This window comes from Microtus oregoni, unplaced genomic scaffold (genome assembly GCF_018167655.1).
Source record: "Microtus oregoni isolate MIOR12 unplaced genomic scaffold, Mior012 000038F_ref0000394, whole genome shotgun sequence".
Classification (NCBI taxonomy): Eukaryota; Metazoa; Chordata; class Mammalia; order Rodentia; family Cricetidae; genus Microtus; species Microtus oregoni.
In genome coordinates, this window is record NW_024543097.1 from 11,058,021 (window position 1) to 11,081,440 (window position 23,420).

Here is a 23,420-nt window from a genome sequence, read left to right on the forward strand (position 1 = left end):
ATTCTGTAAAATTGTTCTACAAAACTAGTAGAACTTTTACATGTTTGTCTTGTTTACATGCTTAAGGTAGTTTTATCGGAATTGTCTGATGTATTTATAAGCTATATTTTTCTTTTCTTATTCTAGATTCAGAAGAGGCTCATTCTGTAAATCCTTCTAGTGTTGATGAAAATATCGACTCAGAAACAGAGAAAGACTCTTTCATCTGTGAAAGTAAAGTTCTCCCAAGTAAAGCCCCACTCCCGTCTGCTCTTGATGAGTATGAGTTCAAAGACGATGATGAAGAAGAGATAAGTAAAATGATCGATGACAGGCATATTCTTAGGAAAGAACAACGAAAAGACAATGAATCTGAAGCCGAAAAGAGTGGTTTGTTTGCAAAGCAGGAAAAAACCTTTTATTCTAAATCATTTAAAACTAAAAAGCAGAAGCCATCTAGAGTTCTGTATTCTAGTACTGAAAGTTCTGATGAAGACGTTCTTCAGAACAAAAAGATTTCTACTTCATGTTCTGTCCCTGAAACATCAAATTCTGATATGCAAGCCAAGAAAGAATATGAATATAAACAGAAAGGCAAAGTTAAAAGAAAATTGAAAAATCAGAATAAAAACAAAGAGAACCAAGAACTTAAACAAGAAAAAGAGGGGAAAGAAAACACCAGAATAACAAACTTAACTGTTAATACTGCACTGGATTGTTCAGAGAAAACCAGAGAGGAAGGCAATTTTAGGAAATCTTTTAGTCCAAAAGATGAAACTTCATTACACTTATTCCATATTTCCACTGGTAAATCCCCCAAACATTCTTGTGGCTTAAGTGAAAAGCAGTCAACACCGCTAAAGCAAGAACAAACGAGAGCATGCGTATCTCCAGGGAGCTCCGAACTGTCCTTACAGCCTGATCTGGCTCGGTATGAGAGTACAGAAACTGAGTTCTTGCCAGAAAGTTCAAATGTAAAATCTTACAAGCATAAGGAAAAAAACAAACATCAGAAAGATTTCCACCTAGAATTTGGTGAAAAGCCAAATGCCAAATTAAAAGATGAGGATCATAATCCAGCATTTGAAAACTCGGAGTGCACGCTGAAAAAGATGGATAAGGAAGGCAAAACACTAAAAAAACACAAACTGAAACATAAAGAGAGGGAGAAAGAAAAGCACAAAAAAGAAGTTGAAGGTGAAAAGGAAAAATACAAAAATAAAGATAATGCTAAAGAGCTGCAGAGGAGCATTGAATTTGACAGAGAATTTTGGAAAGAGAATTTTTTTAAAAGCGATGAAACTGAGGATCTCTTTTTAAATATGGAACATGAGTCCTTAACAGAAAAAAAATCAAAACTGGAAAAAAACATGAAAGATGACAAATTAACTAAGGAAAAACATGTCTCAAAAGAGAGGAACTTTAAAGAAGAACGGGAAAAGACTAAAAAGGAAAATGAAAAATTCCTTAGGGAAGAAAAGCTAAAGGAAGAAAGAGAGAGCGTATCTACAGAGAAAGAAGCGGAGTGTAGTTCTGTGGGTGCGAGTATAAACCAGGAATCTGTAGGACCACATTCAGTGGAAAAGGAAATGGACATTGAAAAACAAGAAAAGCATACAAAAGAAAGGGAAAAATCGGACAGACGATTTCCAACTAGGGAAAAAGAGGGTGACAAGACTGAAAGAAAATTTTCTGAAAAAGAAAAGAAGATGAAACATGAACATAAGTCAGACAAAGAGAAACTGGATTTTAGTGAATGTGCTGACAGAATAAAAGAAAAAGACAAGCTGTGTCCACATCAGATAGAAAGGTGTCAGAAAGAAGGGGAGAAGATGAAAAACATGATTAAAAAAACTGATGACAGAGAGAGGAACAGAGAAAAAACAGACAGAAAGCATGACAAAGAAAAACCTGAAAAAGACAGGTGTTTAGCAGAAAGCAAAGAAAAGCACTTGGAGAAAAAAAAGTCTGATAATAGTGAATATATTAAGTCAGAAAAGGTCAGAAGTAAAGACAGGGAAGGAGAGAAGAAGGAAAAATTTAGAGATAAAGAAAGTATGAATATATCTAACTCCAGGCATTTACAAGAAGAGAAAAGGTCAAGTATAGGAGACAGTAGTAGTAAAATCCAGCATGAGAAAACTATGTCCCTTAAGGAAAAGGCAAGGGATGAACCTTTGAAAACTCCAGATGGAAAAGAGAAAGATAAAAAAGATATAGACAGATACAAAGAACGAGACAAACGTAAAGACAAAATCCAACTGAATCCTTTACTCAAACTAAAGTCTGAAACAGATAAGCCTAAACCTAAATCATTACCAGTCTCAAAAGACGGCCGACCTAAAGAGAAGAGGTTAGTGAACGATGATCTCATGCAGACGAGTTTTGAACGAATGCTCAGCCTTAAAGACCTAGAAATAGAACAGTGGCACAAAAAACATAAGGAAAAAATTAAGCAAAAAGAAAAAGAACGATTAAGAAATCGTACTTGTTTAGAACTTAAAGTAAAAGATAAAGAAAAAACAAAGCATATACCCACTGAATCAAAAAATAAAGAATTTACCAGGTCAAGAAGTTCAGAATTGACTGATGTTTATAATAAGGAGAAACATTCTAAAGATGTTGGAAGTAATAGATCACAGTCTGTTGACACCAAAAATATACTGAGTTTAGGTAAGTCAGCCTTTATTTCAGAGAACAGCTCAAACCGCTCTCCTAGGTCAGAAAGCGAGAGACTGGGTCTTAGCTCGAGGTCTGTTTCCATGATTTCTGTTGCTAGTTCAGAAGATTCTTGCCACACAGTGACAACCCCACGGCCTCTTGTTGAATATGACTCTGACTTTATGTTAGAGGGCTCAGAATCTCAGTTGTCTTTTTCCCAGTCACCTTTTTTGCCAAATGCCAAATCTCCAGCCCTTTATGAAAGGGAGCTGGAGAGCCTTACTGACCTGCCGGAACGACTTAAGCCACCATGTACAAACAGACTTCCAGTGTGCCATCTCAGGTCATCTTCTGTGGAAGATGTTAAACTAATAACTAATGAAGTAAGGGCTGCTGTAGAAATCAGAAGATGTAGCATGCCCTCAGTCATCTGTGAACCCACAAAACATTTCCAGATAGCAGAAGAAAGCAACCAAGGCAGCTTAGCTGTGCCAAGAGAGACTTGTCCTTCTCCCAAACCTGAAGTATCTCCAATGCCAGAAAGAGGCCTTTCGCATTTGTCTGACTTAAACCCCAACTTTACAGGCTCTCCAACTAGGACTATAAACAGCAGGTATATTTCAACTGATATAAATGTAATCAAGAGTGCTGGTGTTGTAGGTACTTTAATGGACAGTCCAATGCACTTGGAACCATCTAATCAGGTTGGAGTAATCCAAAATAAATCATGGGAGATGCCTGTTGATAAGCTGGAGTCTTTAAGCACCAATGAATTTATATGCCCAGATTCTGGTACAGCTGATCAAGATTCCTCTGCTCAGAGTTTCTGTAATTCAGAAAACAAAATGTTAAGAGAACAAAGTACTGACTGTTTATCCCTGCACCAGACTGAACTACCAGGAAACTCGTGTGCTCAGGATCCAGCATCTTTTCTGTCTTCACCGCAACCATGCTCTTTTTCCAACCAGTCACAGTCAGATGCTGAGTGTGCTTCTAAACCTGTGTCTTTGTCGTATGCTGCCAATCAAGAACCAGGTATTTTACAACAGAAAAATGCAGCTCATATGATTAGCTCTGTAATAGATAACGATAGTAACTTTACAAAGGATGTGGAAAATACGTTTGTCCTAGCAGACATTCAGAAGACGAATTCTTTTGTACCAGTTTACTCTGAAAGCACTATTCAAGAAACACTCCCAGCCTTTGAGAAGGCAAATACTTTGCTTGTATTGCCATCAGAAAAGGACTTCAGTGGAAGTGATGCTGCTTCTCAGATCAATACACATTATGCATTTAGCAAACTTACTTACAAGTCTTCCAGTAGCCATGATGTTGAGAAGAGCACAGATGATGCTCACGTTGTCTCACATGAAAAAGAAAGCAAACTACAAAGTTTAGTCTTAACTCAGTTGAGGAAATGTGATTCTGATTTGTATGAAATGAATGCAGGGATGCCGAAAGGAAACCTAAATGAACAGGATAATCCAAAGCATGGTCCTGATAGTGAAAAGTATTTGCTTTCCATTGAAGATGAAGAATCTCAGCAGAGCACTTTATCAGGTGTGGAAAGCCATTCACAGCAGTCAGCCCAACCAGAGATGCACAAATATGACCAACTCATTAAAGGAGAATTAGAAGAAAGTGCAGAAGACGATAAAACTGAAAACCAAATCCCCCAAAGAATGACTAGAAACAAATCAAGCACAATGGTAAATCAAAGCAAGCAGATTCTTGCTGGCTGTACACTTTTGCCAGAAAAAGACAGTGATTCCTCGCCCAGGGCAAGAATAAGGCTCACTGAAGATGATGATCCTCAGATTCACCATCCACGGAAAAGGAAAGTGTCACGGGTCCCTCAGCCTGTGCAAGTGAGTCCCTCTTTACTACAAGCAAAGGAGAAAACGCAGCAGTCTCTAGCAGCCATCGTAGATTCTCTGAAACTAGATGAGATTCAACCATACAGTTCTGAGAGAGCAAATCCATATTTTGAATATTTGCACATAAGGAAAAAAATCGAAGAAAAACGGAAGCTATTATGTAGCGTTATTCCTCAAGCTCCTCAGTATTATGATGAATATGTAACATTTAATGGATCATATCTCCTGGATGGAAACCCCTTAAGCAAGATTTGTATTCCTACAGTAAGTAAATTGTCACTTGATACATATCTGCAATACTCCTGGGGGTATAGCTCAGTGGTAGTATACTTGTCTCGCGTACGTAAGACCTTGGCTCAGTCTTCAGTACTGGGGAGGAAATTGTACATATGCAAACTGCATACATAATTTGAAGTTTTCTAGTAGTTGATATTTTGAAAGTAAAAAGACCTGATAGATTAATTTTATAAGTGTTAAGTTAGTATATCCAATGTGTTACTTCAATATATAATCAAAATACAGTTATTTGAGGTATTTTACTTCTTTTTTCCACCGAGTCTTTGAAGTTTGATGTATCCACATGTATTATCATATATGTCCACCCTTACTGACAATACATCACTAAGTAGCTTGCTTATCCGGTTTCACATTCTAACTTTTCCTCACCTGCCCATCCTTTGTTTTAAAGGAGACATGTTTTGATTTCTTTGATGATGAATGCCCCTGCATGGACTTGATCCCATTATTTTGTCTTCTCTAGAACCTTCCTCTATTAAATACTCCTCACTAGTATTTTTTTTCCGGTCTCCTTTCTTGATGGCCTATGTTTGTCCATTCAGAATAAATATGGGATTAGAGACAGGAAAAGAATCTCCCTTGACTTTGCCAGCTCATCAACCGTATACTGTCTGTCACCTTCACTGCCGTGCTTGTGCGCACTGATCTCTGTGTGACAGCTTTCCAACCTGATCTATTTATTCTTGAGCCGTTACGGCATAGCAGGGATCACCACTGAGCTTTTTGTAAGGTTCACTGGATTATATTTGTTTTATTTGGTATGATTTAACGCCATAACCACCTTGCTTTTATTAAGTTCTTCTGTCATGAGCTTAAGTACTTGTTTATTCTTCTGGTTTCTCTGCCTTATTGTCTGATTGTTGGGGGAGTCATTTCCCAGCCACCCAGACTCCTGAAATAATCACACAGAAATCTGTATGAATTGCAGTACTATTTGGCCAATAGCTTAAGTGTATTTCTGGCTAACTCTTATATCTTAACCCATTTCTATTCATTTGTGTATTGTCATGTGACTGTGGCTTACTGGCAAGGTTCCAGCTGAAACGTCTGTCTCCTGCAGGCGGCTACATGGCTGCTTCTCTTTTCTTTGCCTTCTTTCTTCCAACATTCAGTTCAGTTTTCCCGCCTAGCTCTATTCTGCTAAACCATTGGCTGAAAGCAGCGTCTTTATTCATTAACCAATAAAAAACAACACATATACAGAAGGACTTCCCACACCAGCTGATTTTTCTGTCCTGTCAACTAAAATAAGCACTAATTGTGTTGATTGACCCCTCTGTCTTCCCATTTTCTGTATTGCCACTATGATGTGATGACCTAATTACCACTTGAGATAATCATATACATAAATATTGCATATTTTAATTCATTATGAAATATTAATTCAAATATTCAAATTTTTAAAATATTAATTATGTTACATATACAAACAGCAAGTATATGCTAAGCATTGTGCTAGGAACTAGATATTGGAAATGAACAAGATAGACTTCCTAAATTGCTGTCATAGTTCCCATGTTTCCTCAGTCCAGCTTTATGGTGGTCTGGGTTTCATTATAAAACATATCTGTCGTTGGGGTATGGTGGTGCACACTACAAATCCCAAAATGGGGGAGACAAAGGAGGCAGATCTCCCTGAGTTCAAAGCCAGTCTGGTCTACTTGGAGAGTACAGCCAGCCAGACTAGATAGTGGAACCCTGTCTTTAAAAGAAAAAAAATCTGTTGTTGTGGCTATGAGGCTAAACATTTTGAGTGATTCTCAATTTTCTGTAGGGTAAATCTCAATTTCTTATTGTTGCATACAAAGTCCTTTCTTCCAATACTTTACTAGGCTTGGTCTTAGTAACTGCCCCTAGTGTACAAGAGGGTACACTGGAACCCCCTAACATAGGGACTCTTTGGCAGCGTGCCTTTACATGTTCTATCTTTTAATCTGGTGTCTTTGAAATGGATGAGGACAGATACTAAACATTAGCTGAGAAGTGATGCTGGTGCATTTAACATCTTTACAGATCAATAGATAAGTAACAAACGGTAAATTTGTTATTGATACAGTCTTTCAGCAAAATCCATTATTAATAACTAAAAAATTCAGCTAATAATTTTTGTTTGTTGCCCAATTTTTATTTCCTCTTAAAAAGTAAAACATTTTAACTGAAATTATGTAAGCTTGAACTATAACATAAAGAACACGTTCTGGGGGACTGGAGAGATGGCTCAGCAGTTAAGAACATTGCCTGCTCTTCCAAAGGTCCTGAGTTCAATTCCCAGCAACCACATGGTAATGAGGTCTGGTGCCCTCTTCTGGTCTGCAGGCATACACACAGACAGAATATTGTATACATAATAAATAAATAAATATTTTTTTTTTAAAAAGAATGTGTTCTGTTAGAATTTGTAAGTTGGTTAGTTCTTAAACTCTGACACCTCACTCCTGAGAAATGGTATAGTACAAGTCTGATTCCCGTGATGGAATGCAGAGAGACTTCATTAAATTAGAATTGTTTCAAATAGTTCTTTAAGAGAGACAGATGATAGAAATTGGATGGTAGATAGAAATTGGTTATAGTATGGATTTTTGCCTTTAATGAGAATTATTAAAGCAATGGAGTACAAAGCTGTGTAGTGAAACGAGTGCCCACAGTCACAAATTAGATACCTAAGTTTGACTTCACACTAGTAGTTTTGTGTAGTTTTAAGTGGTTAACTCCACTTCTCTTCTGATTATCTTTCTCCCTCCACTCTTTCTCCACCATTCATCTGTGTACGTAGCTCTTCCTTCAGAATGCTCACATACTGTCCTCTCAAAGAACCGGCAGCCCCGGTTTTAACTGAGTGGTCTTCCTCTGTGTTCTTTGAGACAACTGCATACCTACAAGAGATGGTAGTATTAAAACAATAGCACAAACCTCATTTCTTTAAACTTAAAACAACTCACAGACACAAAAAATTAATGTGTTTTTACAATTAGAGGCCTGAACAGTTACCCCAAATAAGCTGTTGCCTTATAGATGTCCACACTGTTCTGTTGAGACCTTGTGATGATGTCTTATACGTGTTTGGCTCCTCAGAATTCCTGCGTGCTAGTTAGAAATACAAAGTCTTTACAAATCTAGCTTTGATTTTTTTTTTTTTTTGGAAAGAACTTTTCTCAATGTTCTCTTGTGATCATTGTAGCACCACCATAGGAATTTGATGTCCTGTCTTCTAATGGAGTCAACAGACTATAACATGTTAGGAGATAACTAACTTACCTTTCCCTAGTAGGCCAGTAGTAGTCATAACAAGGATATGAAAAGGAAAACACAGATACCTTAAGTAGAGAGAATATTCAGGGTCAAAGATTGTTGCCAGACTGGCCTATCTACATTAATAGTAAATTGCCAACTTCCTCTAGAATTAATCAGAAAGCATAATCCATTGTAATTCCAAGTTAGAAATGAACTGATAACTTTTGAATGATTACACACAAAGTTATGTGGGATATTGTATATAATTAAGAAAGTTCGGACCGCAGAGATGGCTTAGTGGTTAAGAGCACTGACTGCTTTTCCAGAGGTCCTGAGTTCAATCCCCAGCAACCATGTGGTGGCTCACAACCACCTATAATGAGATCTGATGCCCTTGACTGGCCTACAGGCAGGATACTGTATGTATGTATGTATGTATGTATGTATGTATGTATAAATAAATAAATAGAAAGTTTATTACATAGTTTTGTCTACTTTTTCATGAGAGAGTTCATTAACACCGAGGTTTTTTCTGTTTTATTCTTATCAAGTCTACAAAGAGGCTTTGCCTATTAAACTGAAGCACTGCTGTTGTCTCAAAGTTTTCGTACCAGCTTTTTTGTTTCTGTGACCCTCATCTCTTCCTGTCTGGGAGCACTAACTGATGCTCTAAAATAGCTCTGCAGTAATTAACTTTTTAGTCCTAATGATTTGCTCTTTGAAATTTTGCAGTGGCCTAAATATCAAAAAATCTAAACATAATGGAATGTCCTGCTAGGTTTTAGACAATTGGAACTGACTGAAAAGTCTTACTCAGTTGTATAATGGCTTTTCATCAGAAGGACTTGCTGTGCCAAATAAGCTGACAGTATTTAGTTTGCCTCAAAGATTCTGCGTTTCAGTTCAGCATTTTCTGAATCCATTGCTTTAGGCAGAGATCATGTTAGTGGGGGCATGTGGCAGAGACTCATCACTTCATGGCATCCAGGAAAGGGAACTGGAGGATACTCCACCTCCATTCCCAGGTCTCTTTTTATAGTCCTGCCACCTTTCAGTAGTTTATTCAGATTTTGTTTCAAACAGACTGGAGTTTGGTTGAAATGTTGATTAGGGCAGAGTCCTCATAACCTAATTGTCTTAGAAAGCTTCTATTGTCAAGTTAATCAACCTGGGAAGAAGGAACCCCAAATGAAGAGTCTCCTCCCTCAGATTGGCTTGTGGGCATATTGGGCTTTTCTTGATTGGTAATTGATGGAGGAGGGTTCAGCCCACTCAGTGGTATCCTCCTTAGTCATGTGGACCTTGCCTGTATAAGAAAAATAGCTAAGCAAGCCAGTAAGCAGCATGCATCCATTGGTTTCTGCTTCTAGCTCCTGTCTTGAGTTCTTGCCTTGGCTTCCCTCAGGGAACTGTAACCCATACACCAAATAAACCCTTCCCTCCCTAGGTTGCTTTTGGTCAGTGTTTTGTCACAGCAAAAGAGAAGAAAACTAAAACAGTTGCTTCTATGCATATCTGATTGACACTTACAAGTATTCCTTACTAATCCTCTAGGATTCTTAGTCTAATCAAATTGACAAGATTATCCATCACAGACTGTATTGTTTAATTCATGAAATGTCAGGTTTTAAGTTACACACTGAAAGTTTAATTGTAGATAAAAAACTTAATAGTTTCTATGTGCTTTCTAATTAGATTACACCACCACCTTCGCTGTCAGATCCACTTAAAGAGCTCTTTCGGCAACAGGAAGTAGTAAGAATGAAACTGCGTTTGCAACATAGTATCGAACGGGTAAGGCGCCCTCATATATAAATGTATATAAAAATGACCTATAACTTTTCATTGGTGGGTATCACCCATTTACTACCCTTTGGGGAAATGCTGTGATTTTCTTCTCGTATGCTCATCTAATTGAAGGGAGAGTTTTACACCTGTCTTAGGATAGTTGCTTCCTTATTACAACTCATGCTGAAGTATGTTTTTATATCTAGAATCTCTGTGATACATCATTTGTTAAATTTGTAGTATTCAAATAGTCAGTTTCTAGTAGAACATTTAGACTTCTAAGTTTTTGAGTGCTTTTGGCCATACCAGTTACTTCAAGGCTAATGGGAGAGGCTATATCTACTCATCTTTTTGGTATGCCTTAGTATCTAATTTTCAGTAGTTTGTTTGGTTTGGTTTTTTGAGATAGGGTTGCTCTGTGTTTCCCTGGTTTTCCTGGAACTCACTGTGTATACCAGACTGATCTAGAACTCATAGAGATCCGCCAGCCTCTGCCTCCTGAATGCTGGGATTAAAAGTGTGCACTGCCACTGCCTGGCTGGTAGTTAGTCTTGACATGAAAGAATTTAAAAAAAAAAAAAGGCAAACTGGTGCTGGAGGGATGGTCCAGTAGTTAAGAAAATTATTGCTATTCTTTTAGATCACAAGGGTTCAAATCCAAATATCCATATATTGGCTCACAACTATCTAACTCTTGTTCTGGAGGATCCAAAGCCACCTTCTAGTTTTCCACAGGCACCAGACACACATGTGGTACACATACATAATATGCAGGCAAAACATTTACATAAAATTAACCCTATTGCTAGAAATCATGGAAGTCATTTTACATGGATTTACAAAGTATATCCCCTCAAGCCAGATGTGGTGGCACATGCCTTTAATTCCAGCCCTCCAGAGGGAAACAGGCAGGTGGATCTTTGTGAGTTTGAAGCCAGCCTGATCTACATAGGAAGATCCAAAACAGCCAGATCTACAGAGGGACCGTATCTCAAAAGAAAACATAAATATATCCATATCCCCTTAAGCTTGTGGTAAAGTTATATGGCCTCTAAAAGATGTAAGCTATATTTCACAGAAATATGCAAATGCTTGTGTTTGATTTATATGCAGTGGGTTCCCCGTGGCAGAGGCTCTTAACCTTTTTTATACTTTGAGCCAATTAGGGAACTTGTAACGAGTTCTTAGACTATGTTTTTAAGTGAGTAAAGTTCATGTGATTGCAAAGAGAAGCAAGAAGGGAGAGCAAAGCACTGACACAGGCTGAACCCGGTGACAGTGTCTTGTACATCCTTCTTCCTGCACAGAGGAAGCCGAGTATCCGTGCTCCCGGCCTGTCCTCACAAGGCACTGTTTCCTGGTCATTCTTGCTAGCACAGGTCTCAGAGCTGTTCTTGTTGACACTGAAGGTAATAGTTTATGGTGACCAAGTAATAGAAGCCTGTAGCAGACTCAGGATGGGTTGCAATCTACAAATGGACATCTGTGGTTCCATCTGCTAAATACAAAGATTAATAAGACTCAGGCCATCCATAACTGGAAGTTTGGGACACTTAACTCATTAAAGAGGAGTGTGTTTGTTTCTATAAATAATATCATTGTAAAAATTAAGCTTCAGCTGGAGAGGTGGCTCAGCAGTTAAGAGCACTCCCTGCTCTTCCAGAGGACCTGGGTTTGATTTTCAACACACATATTGAAGCTCACAATCACCTGTAACTGCAATTTCAAGAGACCCAGTGCCTCTTCTGGCTTCTGTAAGCACAGGCACGCGGGTGTAGTACACAAACACACTGTGTATGAGGGCAAATACTCACACACAGAAAAATAAAATTCTGAAAGAGAAAGAGAGAGCAGACATCACAAGGAAATGCAAACATCTGTTAAGATGACTATAATAAATAGCATAATACACCAAGAAATGCATAAGGAAATTGGAATCATACATTATTGGTCAGGATGTAAAAATGATATCAGCCGCTTTCCCGCTGCTCTTCTGAAGAGGCAGGCTGGTCCTTGTCTCTTCCTCTTTCTTTCTGTATTTCTCTTTCCTCTTCCTTACCCCATTCCTTTATCTCAATAAAACTCCCACATTAAAAAAAAAAATGGTATCAGCCGCTACTGCGACAGTCTGGCTGTTCCTCGACAGTTAAAAGACTTACGACCCAGCAGCTTCACTCCTAGTTATTACCTCATAAAAAATAAAAACACATGTCCAGGACAGACAGAAACTTAAGTATAAATACTCAGAACAGATTTTCATAGTAACCCCAAAGAAAGCAAAGCATTATCTCAGACCTGTTATAGCACTCTGTCTGGACCTGAGAGTTAAAGAGTCATAAGGCAGACCAACAAAATGCTTATACATTACGATTGTAAGTTTTACTTAACAGGAAGTCCTTATGAGGAAATGAAGATCCAAAGAAGTGGTAAAATCCTGATGCTTTTATGTTAGGTTAAACAGAGAAACCTAAGAAAGCAAAGGGAAGATAAAGGTTATTTCAGAAGGGTTCTCTTGACTTTACCTCCCTGCTTCTGGTGGTAAGAATGTTCCTTTGTGCTGGGTGGTGGTGGTGCACTCAGGGGGCAGAGGCAGATGGAACTCTGAGTTCAGGGCCAGCCTGGTCTACAGAAAAAGTTCCAGGGCAGCCAGGGCTCCACAGACCTTCTCTCAGCCCTCCCCTCCGCCTGTTCCTTTCCTCCTGGTGTGTAGAGGACATATTGTACTTGGGAGCTTCATTTCCTCAGAGTGCCCTTGTCCTAGTTGTTTTTAAATGACTTCAGCTCAGGATAATCATTATGCCAAATTAGCATAGTCTGTCACCCTTCAAATTCAAGTGATCAATTAATGAATGGCATACATAAAATATGTCTTCAGTAGAATATGATTTGTCAATAGCAAAGAGATAGATATCTACACTACAGTTTGGTGAGCCTTGAAAATATAAGACACTAAGGAAAGTCGGTCACAAAAGACCACATAGTGTATGATTTTATTTACAAATAAGTGAATTTGCAAAACAAGTAAACTCCTAGGGACAAAAGGTAGATTACTAATAGCCAGAAGATATAAAAAAGAAGAATACTGCTAATAATATGAGATTTCTTTCTGGTTTGATGAAAATGTTCTGGAGTAAAATGTGGATTTATTTATTATTTTTATTGTATGTCTGAGGGCGTTGCTGGCATGTATGTCTGTGCATCACGTGCATGCCTGATGTCTGGAGATTAGAAGAGTGTGTTCAGTCCCCTGAAACTGGACAGTTGTGAGCCTACATGTGGTTGCTGAGAACTAAACCCAAGTCCTCTACAAGATCAGCCAGAGCTCTTAACCACTGAGCAATCTCTCCAGCCTCATCCATACACTTTAAAAAAGTATTTTAAGAAAGAAATTGCCAATTTTGGAGAGGGAAGATTTTTTTTTTTAGAACCCCTAGGAATTTTTAAATTTCTCAAGCCTCTTGCTTGAGAAATGGTACTCCGATTAAGATTGTTTAGTGTAGGGGCTGGAGAGATGGCTCAGAGGTTAAGAGCATTGCCTCCTCTTCCAAAGGTCCTGAGTTCAATTCCCAGCAACCACATGGTGGCTCACAACCATCTGTAATGGGGTCTGCTGCCCTCTTCTGGCCTGCAGGCATACACACAAACAGAGTATTGTATACATAATAAATAAAGAAATATTTAAAAAAAAAAGATTGTTTAGTGTAGCTGAAGTGACTATCTAATTTCACAAATAACTTTATAAATATTTTTAATTACTCTGTGTTCAATTAGGAAAAACTTATTGTATCCAATGAACAAGAAGTTCTGCGAGTTCATTACAGAGCTGCGAGAACACTGGCAAATCAAACGCTGCCGTTTAGTGCTTGCACGGTCTTACTGGACGCGGAAGTGTACAATGTGCCCTTGGACTCACAGGTAAGGCTCTAGCTGATACATAGTGCTTTCAAGAACTATAACATGCCGGTTTTTAGATCTGCCTTTGTAGAAGAAACTTGGATTAAAGTCAAAGAAGAAATGCAATTCTCAAAAGTATTCCTGGAGCAGCCGGTCCTCTATATTGTGGGTTGTTATAAAACCAGTCATCCATCAGGGCATGGGTGCACAGGCCTCATCCCAGGACTTAAGAGGCTGCAAACTCTATTTGCTTAACCAAAATGAAGGGTTAAAAAGATGACTCAATAGGTAAAGTGCTTACCTTGCAAGTCTGAGGCTCTGAGTTTGAATCCCTGGAACCCAGATAAAACCTGACACGGTAGCACATGTCTAGGCTCCTGGTGCTTCAGCAAGACGAGCACACGCACATCAGCTCACAGAGACTTTGTCTCAACTGAGTCTGATCAGCAGAGACCCAATTCCTACAAGTTGTCTGCTGACCTTCACACACACCCTGTGGCATGCTGAGGAATGCCTAGCCTCTGATGGGTTAAAAAAAAAAAAGTTTCAGCCTGTTATGGTATATTCTTGGGCAAGAGGGTCACATTTGAGGCTAAGCTAGACTACATAACACTAGCTAGTCTTAAAAACACAAGAGAAAAGATTGTATATTTTTATTAGTACGTTTTATTTATCGTGCATGTGCACACCTGCATGCCACCGTATGTGTGTGAAGGTCAGAGTCAACTTGTAGGAGTTGTCCGTTCCCACCATGGGTCCTATGGCCTTAACTGGGGCTCAGTCACTTGACTTAGTTTACCCAAGAATTTAAAAAATAAGTGAATTCCTCAGGAAGCTCAAAATGATCTCAGAATCAGAGGTGAGACAAAACTGGGCCAGTCTCTCTAATAGTTAGAGGACTAAAAGTCCCGGACATCTTCTGGAAGGTGGATGCTTTCAGATTAAGATGAAAAAGTTACTGCTTTTGGTGCTGTTCACTTTCCTTAGGTAGCCACCCAACTTTCTCTAATCTCTCCTAAAAATAAATAATATAAGTCATTAATGGAAAGGGGATTTTGGTAATAATTCTGTTATACCTTGCCCTGAATCTTCCTAATGAACCAGAACACCAGATTTTAAGTTAAAATGTTAAGTTTGATGAAATACCAGGATTCGAGGCTGATTCTCTTGACAAGGATGCTCATCCGTAACAGTTTTTAGTTGTAAGAGCTGAGTCCAGAAAGCCTGTTTACTGATGGCTTTCGGTAGGTTGTTGTAGCAGATTTACTCTCAGATGGCCTCTGAAGAACCTCTGCTTTGGTAGGGTTAGTTCATCTTTTAGCTTACCCTTTTCACAAGAAACTTGTAATATTAAGCAATAAGATTTAAAGTGGCCAAACTGTCCTTGAGACCACGGAGGAAATGCAGTTGATGGGAATATGAGTTGGTGAATATGAGGCTAACATTAATGTTGACAGATGTTAATCTTGACCATGTTTGTAGAACGCCAGTCATATGACTACTTTGTGTGTGCACAAACATTGAGCCACTTTTTATTCTTTTTTTCTGTTGTTTTGTTTTGTTTTTTGTTGTTTGTTTTCTTTTTTTCTGTTTCTCTGTAGCTTTGGAACCTTTCTTTGCACTAGCTCTTGTAGACCAAGCTAGTATTTCACTCACAGAGATTCGTCTGCCTCTGCCTTGTGAGTGCTGGAATTAAAGGCGTGTGCCACCACCTCCCAGCCACTTTTATTTCTTAAAATATACTTGAGAGGTGCTCTTCAATATATGCCATAGGAAACTGAAAGTGTAAAATTAGTTCAAAGTCACACAAAAAGGTACAGAGCTGAAATTTAAATAAATCTTCATTTCAAAACTGATACTGAGAATTTTTTTACTTTAATTTTGTGTGTACATGATGCATATTTGGGCACTCAGCATGTGTGTATGGAGGTCAAAGGACAAAGGTGGAGTTGGTTCTCATTGTCTCTTTTGTGTGAATCAGGAAGGCTTGTATGGCAAGTGCCTTTACCCTTGAGCCATCTCACAGGCCTGATTTTAAGAACCCTTAAAAAAGATCCATCCTGGAAGAAATACTACCGCTGACGGCAGGTGTCTCCCACATGATCTCTTCTTCCTCTGTATGATAAACTTTAACAAAGATATAGCAGGCACAGCACTCCCTATACCATGCCTTTACTTCATAACAAACATTGCATCTTCAGGATTCTGTGAGTGCCCTTTCTATTTGGTATGGAAAGAACAGCTTTATTATGTTTTCCCTTTAGAAATACATTCCTGTCAGTAAAATTGAAGCATTCATAATAAATGGGATATTATAAGTTTTTTTTAAAGAAAGCATTGTACTACATGTAACATTCTTTTTTAGTCTGATGACAGTAAAACTTCTGTGAGAGATCGATTTAACGCAAGACAGTTCATGTCCTGGCTACAAGATGTGGATGACAAGTTTGACAAGCTAAAGGTGGGTGTGTTTACATGGCATGTGTTTACATGATGTGTGTTTACATGACGTGTGTTTACATGGCATGTGTTTACATGACGTGTGTTTGCATGACGTGTGTTTATATGACGTGTGTTTACATGACAAGCTAAAGGTGGGTGTGTTTACATGGCATGTGTTTACATGATGTGTGTTTACATGACGTGTGTTTATATGACATGTGTTTACATGACGTGTGTTTACATGACAAGCTAAAGGTGGGTGTGTTTACATGGCGTGTGTTTACATGACATGTGTTTACATGACGTGTGTTTATATGACGTGTGTTTATATGACGTGTGTTTACATGGCGTGTGTTTACATGACGTGTGTTTGCATGACGTGTGTTTACATGACAGTTCGCATGACGTGTGTTTACATGACAAACTAAAGGTGGGTGTGTTTACATGACAAGCTAAAGGTGGGTGTGTTCACATGACGTGTGTTTACATGACGTGTGTTTACATGACATGTGTGTGTTTACATGACGTGTGTGTGTTTACATGACAGTGTTTACATGACGTGTGTTTACATGACATGTGTTTACATGACAGTTTGCATGACATGTGTTTACATGACAAGCTAAAGGTGGGTGTGTTTACATGACATGTGTTTACATGACGTGTGTTTACATGGCAGTTGTCTTTGTTCGCGTGTGTCCCAGACTGGCTTTGACCTTGAGTGGGAGTTCAGCTCCGAGTCCGGGATTATAGGCGTGCAGCACCATACCAGTTGTTTGTCTGTGGAGGTCGCCCTCAAGTGTTTGCCCTGCCAGTGCTCTACCAGCTGAGCTGCTCCCTTTAAACAGATGAAATGGGCGCTTACCTTGGGGCCGCAGCAGCGCTAGGCAGTTCAGAGCACTCACTGCTCTTACAGGGACCGGCACCCTCTAGTAGCTCACATGATCTGAAGCTCCAGGTGTCCAGTGCCCTCTTTTACCTTCTTGCCTCTCCAGGCACACATACATATATGTGGTACACATACATATGTGCAGACAAAACACCCATACACAGTAAATTAGTTAATGTTTCCCTGTCCTTAGAAGTCACCACTAGTGAGAAATAATTAGAAAAGAAACATTGCTTAATTATGAATATTCACTGTGAACCACAGCTAGAAAATAGGAAATAAAATCTACAAGCCCATTTTAAGAACTAATGTAATAGAGCTGGAGAGATGGCTCAGTGGCAGAGTGCATACTGTTTTTGGAGAGGACTTAAATTCAGTTCCCACTTCCTATACAGTTGACTCACAACCACCTGAAGTCCAGTTTCGGGGGATCTGATGCCTCTAGGCACCTTTACTCACTTGCACATACCCATCCAGAGACACCTATCCATAATTAAAAATAAATCTTTTAGAAAAAGACTACTAGGCTGGTGAGCTGTCTCAGCGATAAAGAGCACTGGCCGCTCTTCGAGAAGACCCAGGTTCAATTTCCAGTACCCACATGGCAGCTCACACCTGTCTATGACTCAAGTTCCAGTGGATCTGATTCCCTCACACAGATATACATACAGGCCAGTTGCCAACACACATAAAAATTAAATGAATAGATAAAGATTACTTCAAAAAAAAAAGAACTGAACTACTTGATATAAAGAATCAAAGCAGCACAGAAACAGTATTTTGTGTTTCTTTGTACTCGTCATCCAATATACCTGTCTGGTTGTAGCTCTCACATAAGAACAAAATGGTAAACAAGTGTGCATAGTGGTGCACATTTATAACCCTAGCTGTGTGGAATACTGAGGCAGGAAGGTGTCTACAAGTTTGAAGCCAGCCTGGACTACATACAAGATTCTGTTCTACTCCTCTCCACCCCTCACCAAATTGACTTGAAAATTTACAGCATTTCTGTATAGATTTTACAATTCTTTCAGAAATTCAAAATCTTTTAATTTTAAAAAATATTAGCAAGCCCAAATTAAAAAGATAACAATGAAGCAAGAGACCAAGAAGTGGGGCACGCTGGTGTGACAGGACAGAGGAGGCTTATGGTGTGAACTGTTTCTCACCGTTATGTATCTGTCTTGCTCCTCACAAAACTGGATGAGATTCCTACAGGAGAACCGGGGGCTTTTGTGAGGGACACACTGGTCAGGATCAGTCATCAAGAAGCGCTGGTTCTTCATTCACTGCAGAAGCCTGTTTCCCCAGAACAACAACCAGTGCCTCTGAATAGGAGTTCTGAGGTTGTAAATGTCTGTTTTAATACTCAACTATGAAATACCTGTGAATGTTTATAAATATGTTTAATATTCAAATATATTTGAAACAGCAAATGTAACAGATAAATCAATTCCTCTCTTCTTTTAAATAGACCTGTCTTTTAATGAGGCAGCAACACGAAGCTGCAGCTTTAAATGCCGTCCAGAGACTAGAATGGCAGCTCAAACTTCAGGAACTCGATCCCGCCACCTATAAGTCGATCAGTATTTATGAGATCCAGGAATTTTATGTTCCCCTTGTTGATGTTAATGATGATTTTGAATTGACTCCTATATAGCATTTGGTACTTGTGTTGGTATCGCTTTAAACTAATGATATGTGTTATACTGTGGAATACTGCCTTTTAAGAAAAACCTGAAAATACGCCTTTACACTTGTTAGTGACATTAACTAAAGTTGGTTATGTAGTGAGCACTGTCATTTTATAAAAATAAAGAAAAATATTTTGGATCTTAGGTCCAAATACAGTTTCTAATAGAAAACTATTATTTATATTGATCAAAGGTAACTATTGCATTAGAACATGTTGGCAAACTGAGTAGATCTTTAAAAGGTTGAGAAAATCTGTTAACAGCGCTGGAAGTTGTTAGCACTCCAAGTAACAAGATAGTCAACCACAAGCACTCAGATCTCTTGCTGGCGTCATTAAAAGTACGTGAGTAAATGCAAAGATCCAGTTCCTACCAAACAGTTTCTAATGTGGAAGAAAATCTCGGCACAAAATTCTTCAGTTTATTTTATCTGTAAATTAATTGTACAGTTTTCTTTTTTGAAAGTTTTAATATTGTCTTCCTTTTTAATAACTTATTTTATACATATTGTACATCTTGTAATTAATGGTCAGTGTATACAAGGGACTGGCCCTCAAAGCGTGTACAAAGAGCTGACTGTAAAACTGTTTGTTCTGTTGGACCAAAGCTGTAGCTTTTAGAGTGTAGTAGGAGTGTGCTCAGATAGCGAACTTTAAATAGGGCATGCATGTGTTGAGTTAGCTTGCGTCCATCCCATACTCTCAAGATGGTGGCTTAGTTGTGTCGCATGCTTTCTGTAATCTAACTTTCTGTGACTGACGCCTGAGACAGTGTGAGACTTCTCATCCCAGTTTCCTGCAAGAGAACCGGGGACTTTCTGTGTGGGACACACTGGTCAGAATTAGTCATCAAAGAAGCGCTGGTTCTTCAACTCACTGGAGAAGCCTGTTTCCCCCAGAACAACAACCAATACCTTGGAATGGAAGTTCTGAAATTGTAAATGTCTATTTTAATACTCAACTATGAAAGAACCTGTGAATATATGTAAATATGTTTAATAAATTTTATTGGTCATGTTAAATCATTGTAACCTTTCTTATATTGCTTAAATTTAATCTTTTAAGCTTAATAGCCTTTGCACTTTTAAAATAAAAGTTGAATGCTCAAATCAAACTAAAATACTTAGTAGTCAAAATAAGTAAAAGACTTAGGAATATTCCAGTCCCTGAAATGTTCATAAAGATTTTATTACTATGTTGTATTTTTCCTTGTATCAAGATGCAAAATGTGTAATTTGCAAATTTTCATAATTGAAATATGATTTGGTATGCTTTTATAGTAAAATAATGAGCAATATCCGTAGAACAGTTTACCCTATGACATGATGTAGACTAGATATTCAGGAAAACTTCAGATAAAACCTGCTGCTGAGCTTGTGAAGCATTTGGACAGGAAAATTAGATTAATCTAAAATCATAAGTAAATAGGATAAACATTTATGAACCCTGCTACAATACTGTCTTGAATTATAACGTAATACTGGATATTTCCTATTTTGATAAGGAAAGGTTTAAAAAAATATGAATTAAATGGCTTAAATTCAGCTCACAAGTTGGAAATCCCAGCTAGAAAAAGAAATTATTTGGTTTTTCTGTGCAAAGGTTCATATTAAGCTTAGGGATTTTTGAATTTTTACATCAATTTATATTTTCACTCTTACTGTACTGGCATGCGCAATAAAGCAGCACATGTGAAGAATACGCAGTGCGAGGAGTTGATGAGGTTGGGTGTCATTTCCCTTAGAAATTTAGATGAATGACTTTGGCCTTCTCATTCCGTCAATGGGGCCAGAAGGCAGGGTAGACATTGAAGCACTGTTCTTTGCTGAAGTTACGCTTCTTAAGGCTGGGAACATTGGAAAGTAATTTATAAAAGCAATACTTTTTAATACAAAAACAACTTAATGCAAACTTTGTTTATTCTTTATCCTAGGAAGGAAATTTGATGAGCTCGTGTGGCAAATTAAAAAATGAAATAGGATTATTAAACGTTCAAGAGAGAGCAAGAGAAGAGTAGATCTGTAGAGCGTTTTTTCTGGTGGTTCATCTTGGGGGGAAGGTACCAGAAGTGATACTGACCAAACAGAACAAGCTGTTGGGGGAGGAGGGGAGAGCTTCATTTAAGCAGGGTCCGGCAGGTGCAGTCCTCAGCCCAGCTTTCCAGTCCGTCCCCCCCCCCCACACACACACACACAGTGCTCACTCTTTCACGGTAGCTCAAACAGCTGGAGCCTCTGCTACGATTCCGCTACTACTCACTTCCTCTGTAGGCCGTCAGGATAGCTAAGTTACTGCACTTCGTAGTATATGTGTGAGTTAGTACATAGTTAGGACTTGATGTTAGAGACTTTCTGAAGGTCTAAAATACTAGAGGAAAAAAAAAATCTCAGAATGGAGTATATGCCTAAGAATATTTGGGTTCTCAAAAGAAAAATAAGGATGCTGAATTTAATCAGTGATTCTTTTTAAACTATTCAAACATCATGAACAAGATATTCAATTGTACCTAAGGATTTGTATTTAAGTCTTGTTCTAAATCATATCTGTTTAATAAATGACTAGTTAATATTTGTGCATGTTATTTAATAAAGAGTTATATTTTTATAGAAAAATAAGAGTGAAATGTGTGCTAAGTGTTTTTTACTTATGTTCTACTCCTGTATAATTAAGTGGAACACCAGTGTTTACTTGGGCCTCCAGCAAGATTGCAGAAACGCTCATCTTGTGAAAACAATCCCATTCAAGTCAACTGAGTAAGGAGAGGTCTCCCAAATGAACTGCGCAGTTCCCAAAGCCCCGTGCACCTCATCCGAGTGGCACTTGGCTTTCTAGAGGTCCAGAATGCAGCGCAGGGTGAAACAGTTCCCTTTCTTTTTCAGAAGGTCAGCAATGTCTGCAACTCTACCTCTATCTACCGTTCTCGCGTGTAAACTCCCCCAATTTTACACCAAGGCTGTTGACTAGTTAAGGGAAACATTTCACCATTCAAAAAAAAACAGAACTCTTTCTCACCAGGCAGATGGTTCATACCTGCAATTCCAGCATTCAGGAGACTGAGAGTTCAGTGCCAGAATGGACCATCACGAGACCCTGTCTCAAAACAAAATAAAATAAGTAAATGCTTCAAACAAGGGAAGAAGTCAAAAATAATAATCTTTGGGGATGTGTGTGAAGTTTAATGGTTAAAATTTCATTGTTTTGCTTTGCTTTTGAGACAGGGTCTCGGTACCCTTGGCTGGCCTGGTACTTGCTATGTAGACCATGCTAACCTCAAACTCAGAAATCTGTCTCCCAACTGTGAGGATTAAAGGTGTGTGCCACCGTGCCAGCTTAAAGTTTCTTTTAATTCATTATCTTGGTGGCTTCTTGGTAGTCTTGTTTGTATTTAAGAGGGAGTTTAAAGTCACCAGAATCTGTTCAGTCATGAAAACTAGCGTTCATAAACTCAGCCATACAAAGTAAACCGTTCCATTAACTCAAGCTGCTCTAACTGTAGAAGTTTAAGGATTAGCACAAAAGTAGCAGGTACAGCTGGAAGACTGGCCAGGTTTCTCTTGCAAGTAAACCGATACAGTATGGGCAGTAACGTAATTTTTGATCATGAGACATACTTTTGTCAGGAAAAAGTGATATTTTTTTTCCCTAAAGACAGGCAGTCTTTGCTCACATTGGGAATCAGTGTTATTACATTGCAAACCTAAGAAAGCACATTTGTCTCATTTATTTAAATACATTTCTTAAAAGCGGTTGCTCTATCCAGATCTTCAACTAGTACCAGAGAAAGGCTCTATGCAGCCAATCCCTCACTTTTTAAAATGATGTTACATACCTAGGACAGGTTCACAGGTTAATAGTCACCACACATCCATCTTTACGTTCGTCAAAAAATGCTTATGATTTAGATCGAACTTTTTAAACAATCCAGACCTAAGTAAGCAGCCTGATAGCTCCTTGTCACAAGTACCCAAACCAACACAAAAGGTCATCGCCCCAGAAAGTCCTCAGTCCATGCTGTCTCCCCAACCCGTGGGCTGCCTGCCTTCACTCCGTGTTGGTCCTACCTAGTCTCAAGCTTCGTGGAAGTGAACTCATGTACCATATACCTTGTGTCTGCCTTCCTTCATAAGCAGATTTTGGAATTCATATGTGTTTCGTATATCAGTAACTAGTAGTAATTTTTAACGAGTAGTGTAATTGTACAAATGTGTTCTCTTGTACTTAGTGTTTGGATTGTTTACAGTTGGGGTATTGTGAATAAAACCTATGGACATGGAAACCTTAACTGTGAATCTGCTTTTTTTTTTTTTATTTCTCCCGGGTGTTTACTGTCACAGCTTAGGTTCGTGTTTGTCGGTATTAGAAAATGACAGTTCTCCAAAATGAACGCACTATTTATACCACTACAGTCCTGTATGAAAGATGAGTTGCTCTGAAGCCTCTCTGATTCAGTGGGTCTAGCATCCATGATGCCCTGGGTTTACCGGACGGGTAGGGAATGGGACTAGTGACACTGTTTTAGCCAATTCAGTGAAAGACTGGAGCCTTGTGTAGTATTAACTTGTGCTTTCGGTGTGTATTCCTCCAGCAGCAGCTAACGAGGTTGAGCTTGTTGAAGCTATTTGTGCATACCATTTTGGCCTGGGGGGAGGGGTTGTAGTTTGGTTTGGTTTTG

At 38.6% G+C, this 23,420-nt stretch overlaps 1 protein-coding gene across 6 annotated transcripts in view; it reads left to right on the plus strand.

Moving 5' to 3' along the window:
- Positions 1 to 23,030, plus strand: part of Ankrd12 (ankyrin repeat domain 12) — a 117,000-nt gene extending 93,970 nt beyond the window's left edge. For all 6 annotated transcript variants that reach the window (XM_041631918.1, XM_041631922.1, XM_041631917.1 and 3 more), the window contains 5 exons: positions 127 to 4,781; positions 9,741 to 9,839; positions 13,605 to 13,748; positions 16,093 to 16,188; positions 18,530 to 23,030. In XM_041631918.1, the coding sequence (XP_041487852.1) occupies positions 127 to 4,781; positions 9,741 to 9,839; positions 13,605 to 13,748; positions 16,093 to 16,188; positions 18,530 to 18,715 (5,180 nt within the window). In that variant the 3' untranslated portion in view covers positions 18,716 to 23,030. The remainder of the gene's footprint in view (positions 1 to 126; positions 4,782 to 9,740; positions 9,840 to 13,604; positions 13,749 to 16,092; positions 16,189 to 18,529) is intronic.
- The last annotated feature ends 390 nt before the right edge of the window (positions 23,031 to 23,420 follow it).